The sequence below is a fragment of the Chaetura pelagica genome, unplaced genomic scaffold (genome assembly GCF_000747805.2).
Source record: "Chaetura pelagica isolate M959 unplaced genomic scaffold, ChaPel_1.0 scaffold807, whole genome shotgun sequence".
In the NCBI taxonomy this organism is placed as follows: Eukaryota; Metazoa; Chordata; class Aves; order Apodiformes; family Apodidae; genus Chaetura; species Chaetura pelagica.
In genome coordinates, this window is record NW_009953935.1 from 647,835 (window position 1) to 653,834 (window position 6,000).

General features: G+C 33.4%; 1 protein-coding gene across 3 annotated transcripts in view; it reads right to left on the reverse strand.

Annotated features, from left to right (window-relative positions):
* Window positions 1-6,000, reverse strand: part of DLG1 (discs, large homolog 1 (Drosophila)) — a 79,940-nt gene that overhangs the window by 46,927 nt on the left and 27,013 nt on the right. For all 3 annotated transcript variants that reach the window (XM_010001723.1, XM_010001722.1, XM_010001721.1), the window contains 3 exons: window positions 5,431-5,484; window positions 1,776-1,826; window positions 621-745 (listed from right to left, as the gene is read on the reverse strand). In XM_010001723.1, the coding sequence (XP_010000025.1) occupies window positions 621-745; window positions 1,776-1,826; window positions 5,431-5,484 (230 nt within the window). The remainder of the gene's footprint in view (window positions 1-620; window positions 746-1,775; window positions 1,827-5,430; window positions 5,485-6,000) is intronic.

Genomic DNA, 6,000 nt, shown 5'->3' on the forward strand with positions numbered 1-6,000 from the left:
GTTCTGGATTAGAAAAATAATTCATTAATGGAATTTGTTATTAACTTCTACCAGTACTCTTCAAAGAAGTTGCAAATATAATTTGCTACCACCTAATAATAACAATACTTCCTCACTAGCACTAGCAGTATCAGAACAGAAATAAGAAAATGGGGTATACTGGATGAGTACTTTATTAACTTAAAACAAAAAATCTGGCTTTTAAAGTGTAGTATCTTTGAAAAATTAAGACAGAATTATACCAAGCATAAAAAGAGGGTTGTCATTAAACTCAACTATCTTACAGATCAGAAAAACTGCTCATGAATAACTAAGAGTTATCTATCATACCCATCTAAGCTTTTCCTTCTAATATTCAATTGAGGACTAAAGAACATATGGCATAATCAATTTATACCACTAAGAGAAAATATAAAGTTCACTTAATTTCACTTAATTTGATTGGTTAAAAAAAATACATATAACTGTTCCACTCAAACATTTTTCATTATTCACAAAAAACTTCTGTAAGAAAAACTTATTTAAAATATAAAGTAGCATGATAAAACTAATAAAAGTGTTCTGTCCACTGTTTGATAAAATAAACATTGAACAATTCAACACAGAAAAAGTCATCATACCGTAATCTTCCATCCTGTGCAGCTGCACCCCCGGCTATAATTTTTGTAATGAAAATACTTGAATCATCCCCAATATGTGGGTTGTCTGTCCCACCTGCAATGCTAAAGCCAAGTCCTGAATTTCCCTGAAGGCAGAGGAGAAGGAAAAAAAAAGTACACATTTCTCTTTTGGGGAAAATATATTCTCATACATGTGATTCAATATTGAACCAAATCTGTATAATTTTCACTAATAAAATATATTACAAGACACTTTAATTAGCATACTACATATAAACATGCATTAGATGCAATTATAATTTTTTTCAAAGGAGAACATAAGTCATTGTGTAACTAAGATACACAGTTCCAATCCCACAGCTTTCTCATTGAAGTGAACTTGATAAACTAGATAAACACTTCCCCCTTCTCTAGTGAGCTAGATCTTTGAGATTATTCACACAAATATTTTCTGATTATTAAATTATTAGTGACAAATGATTCTCCCCAAAAAACTCCCCAAGTATTTTGTGTCAGATACTTAATGTATACTCACAGATGCAGAGACTCATACTGACATTTTCTCTTGCAGGTTGCCTGTCCTCACTACCAACTGCAAGACCTCTTAATGCTCCCAGTTACCACCAGAAGTGCACAAGTCTCAAATACAGTAATTTCTTTGCTTTTTCTTTTGTTAACAGAGCAGCTCAATAAAAGAGAATAGAGACAGAGCTCTACATGGAAAACCTCACAAAGCAATGCATATGGCAAGGTGTCACTTGTAATCTCAACCAGAAGCCTGAATATCAATATAAAACTTAGTGGTATAAATAAAAGCCTGCCATAAATGGAAATATAGGAAATCAAATAGTAATTTGTGTATTACCCTCTAAAAACCTACATAACAACATGAAATGCAGTATGTCTCAGGGATGGGATGCTTCCCCCATTTTATGCTTAATGGTCAAGGATATCAATGAAAACTTCTACTCTTGCTCCAGCAACTGGGTGTATCTTACTTTTTCTTTACATTAAATAATCTATATACAGAAAAAAACAACCCAGTGAGGATTGTTTTGGATTGCCATTTAGCAGTATCAAAAGGTTTAATTTTTCATATTAAAGTATCATAAATCCCATCTAAAACAAAGTACAGAAAGACATGTAGCATGTTACCCTTTCAAGAGTAATTTCTTCATACTCATAATCTGCATCAGTGCCATTGACCTATAAAGAAAGAAAAGTGAGACTTAGAGAGAATTTTAACTTTACACAACATAGCATTTGCTCAGCTGGAAGTTCACTCCCATCAAATCTCAGCTGATTCCCAGTGACCACTGAGCTCAGAGGGGATGTGTGATTTTCACACTGCTGTGTACATGAATCAGACACTCCTTTTGTATGCGTTCAAAAGTTAAAATTTCAGAGAGCAGACTGTTCTACACAGACACTGAGGGGCAGGGGCCCTCTGCTTCTGATTGCCATTTAAGAAAATTCTCTTGAGATCCTCAGATGTTCCTCAGGCCATATAGCAAGTTGAAACTCAGAAAAAAGGAAGGGGTCATAGGGTAAAGAAGACACTATGTAGAAGAACAGAGCAGTATTTTCAAACTCTTCTTCCTCACAGAGAGGAGAAAAATCAAATACTGATGTTTTGTACCATTTCTCACTATAAATGTGTAAGGCCCTTCTAAAACAACATTTAACATCTGTTTATATTACTATTTATTTTGCTACATATGTACTAAATATAAACAAATCAAAACAGGACCAAAACCAGAAGAGAGTAGAAGAATATTTTATAAAGCTGGATGAAAACCCAAACACTAGAAGTAAGCCTTATCCTCGAGTTAGAAAGGATACCTATGTTCTTTGCTGCCTATAGAACTATTATGGAATCAAATAATAGAAGGAATAAATATCTAAATTAAGCTAAGACAACTAAATATCAAATTCTTAGCCATATTTAACACAAAAGTAACATTAAGTTTGTTTTTTTGACTACTAAAATATCTTGGAACTCAAATTCTTTCCTACAGCAGCATATACAACCTACAGCTACCAGAAATTCCCTATTTCAAGCCTTTTAGGATGAAATATTTAACAAGATAAGAAATAACATTTATACTATTATTTTACAAAGCACCTTTCCTATTCTTAAGATATTCTTTATCTGGTCATATTCTGTACTCTCAGCATACTATTCAAGATTTTATAAAGATTAAAAAAAAGTACAGAAGAAAGCATTTAAAAATCTGTACAGTCTGAGAGAGAATTTTAAAAAGGGACTTTAAATTTACCCCAAACAAAATTAATAACACATCTACAGAATCTCTCTTTAATTTAATTTAAAAGCTCCAAAAGATGGAGATGCCACAAATGTACAGTGTCTAATATCAAGTTTATTTATCCCCCAACTACAATTCTTCCTCAATCTCTATCTCCATCCTTAACACAATGCAAGTCATGTCCTTTCTGACATAACAGATAATTATCTCTGCATAGTACCTCAAAAACAATATGACCTTAGTAGTTCAGGGTAAAAGATATTGCAGTTTTAACACATGATATTTCTCCATTGAAAAGGGAAGAGGTCTTGACCTTTTGAATACACGAAGCTATATCTATTACTACACCAACACAAAAGAAGCCACTGTGATCAAGAAGTTTGTATGTTAGCTTAGTCCTTGAGCTATTATCTACATGAATGACAACATATGCTAACTGAACTAGTCATCTACTATTACAGTACTTTGGAAATGGTTCATGATGACTGATCAGTATATGATCTTTTTTTCCTTTGTGTTTGGTTTAGGTTTTTTTGTTTCAATAAATGACAAGGACAATTAATAATTTCCCTATTCATTACCACTAGGCAAAACAAAGCCAGTTCTAATATATTTAAACAGTCTCGATTATTTCCATGTATGAAACTCTCTAAACTAATTTAAAAATATCATTTAGATAAAGAGAAGCAAACTAGAACCCCCACCAATTTTTATCTTTTGCTTTAGCTACAGTCCCTTTTTCTTAACCTTTATTCTATCTAACAAACCAACTTTAGGAGAGATGTGAACCAGGATACATCAAATTATAAGAACCACTGTCCTATTCTACCTTTTTCAAGTTCTAAAGTGATCTCATATTCACTAAGCCAAGTTCTATTTGTAGGGACTTGCCCTGGATGAATTAAGTTCTATACAAATGCTGTAATTATGCCACAGCAATCTTCTTTTAATCTGAAAACCTATTAGTAGTTTAGCAGAATTCTGTCAGAGCCTTTTGGCTGTAGTCAAGCTAATTTTCCTGGTATGGCTTTTCACGTGCCACCAGCTTGTGTTTTGTTTAGGTTTCCTTGGGCTTTTCCAAAGAATAAAAACTTTTCTTGGTGTTTGTTTCCAAACCAGTTTGAGTTCTAAGAGATAACTTCTTCAGCAGCTCTACAATCCAGATAATGAGAGCTGTGTTCTTGACCATTTGCTCCTTATTGGCTTTCTAGATTTATATTCTGCTTTTTTACTTCTTCCAGTAGAAAAAGCTTTATTAGTTATGTTTTTTGCAGATTCATAATGCAGTCAACTCAAAGTACGACTTTACATTACTTACCACTTAACAACTCCCTTAGCTACTTGGGAACCTAGAAGGATATTCCTTTACTCAGTCTCCCAGGGATACAGAGTAGGTTAGATTACAGATCTTTACGGGCTTGTCTGTTTCACATTCAATGAAAATTGGTAATTTAGATAGCTTATAATTTTGAGTGTTGGTTTGTTCTCTTAATGCTGTTTTCTCTTCATAATTCTACTACCTACTGTCCTCCATGTGCCTCTATGAGATGGGACCTCTGAAAAATGAATATATATTTATTCATAACTTCTCTTTCTGGTTGAGTTGGTGTGCAGGGAGACACCTCACCTTCACTATGCTTTTCTAAACTCTGTGTCAGATCAATAAAGGGAGCATAAACTACAGCTGTGATCTTTTAGTCAAAAGCTTCATCATTGCACTCAGACTAATTTTTGAGCAAATTATGTCACCACAATCTTTTGTCTTCCACTTAAATTGTTAATTCATGCTTTTGTCTGCATTTACAGGTCCTCTCTAGAAGTGTTGTTAGGAAAGTTTTAGACAAGGACAAAATTTACTTTTTACTTGATAATACCAGTACCTAGGATAAACACAATATAAAGCCATTAGTACAGGCATTAACACTGCTCAGGAAAACAACAAGCAAGTGGGATAGAAGTAACTACAAAAGGAAGATGCTGTAGGAAAATTCAGACCTGAATTTTCAAACCTATACCAATCTAACTTACACTCCAAAGCCTCTGAAGTCTGTATCCTCCAGTGGTATTTCTATCACAAAACATACACTGCCAAACACAAATTTTAGCCTCCACATAAATACACTTCTTACCTTACTATTTCAAATAGAACAAACACACTTCTAGGGAAATTCTGAGCACTAAAAACTGCAATATATCCACTGCATTAAGAAGTGTTTTTATGAGAAGTGCAGCGGAAATTGCACATTAAATATTAAAGAATCTGCCTGTACAGTTGAAAAAACAGACTGTTCTCTAAGGTTCAATGTTGAAACAACTATTTTGCACTGTCACACACTAGTACTCACACAGAATCCCCCATCTATAATCAATTTTTTTTTTTCATGAAACAGCTCTTGAAGGACTTCAGATTACCATCAGAACAGCTGAAGAAATCATGCACCAGCAGAGAGGTGAACCAGTCTTCATTAACCAATAACAACAGACCTACACAACTACATACAGAAGTTATCTAACATTATAATTGAAAGCAAATACAGGCTTACATATGTTGGAGTCTCCAAAGAATCTGTATTCACCAGCACTGGAGGGGGATTTGCCTTTAACAAGAGAATAAAAAATATTATACAGTAGGAGAAAAAAATAATATTAATGTTAATTATACAACATTTAATTTGCTGTTTTTTTAAAAACTCCCAGTACATATTTTATAAACAAGTTCTGCCATCTATTACCTTATTTTTCAAAAGAAAAACTGAATCATGCTATCATTTGACAGTCAGTTAGCCTAATAATCTGCTATACAACATTTAAAAGCTGCTTTACCAGCCAATATCTTAAAAACAAAGTTTAGGTGGATTTGATTCCTCTTTCTTCCTAAAGGGAAGACATCTTTTTTTTTTTTTCTCCTCTTCAACCTGCAAAATGGAAACTTACAGAAAAGCAAACTTATGGAATAAAGGATCTAAGAAACAGACATATGAAAGCTACTTCATAGCAGACATTCATCTACTGCACAGCCACATGTGCTTCCATCACAAAATTGTTATGTATTCACAAGCCATGAACAGTCAGAGATTATTTTAATGGAAATAGGAAATAGTGTAGCATTCCTG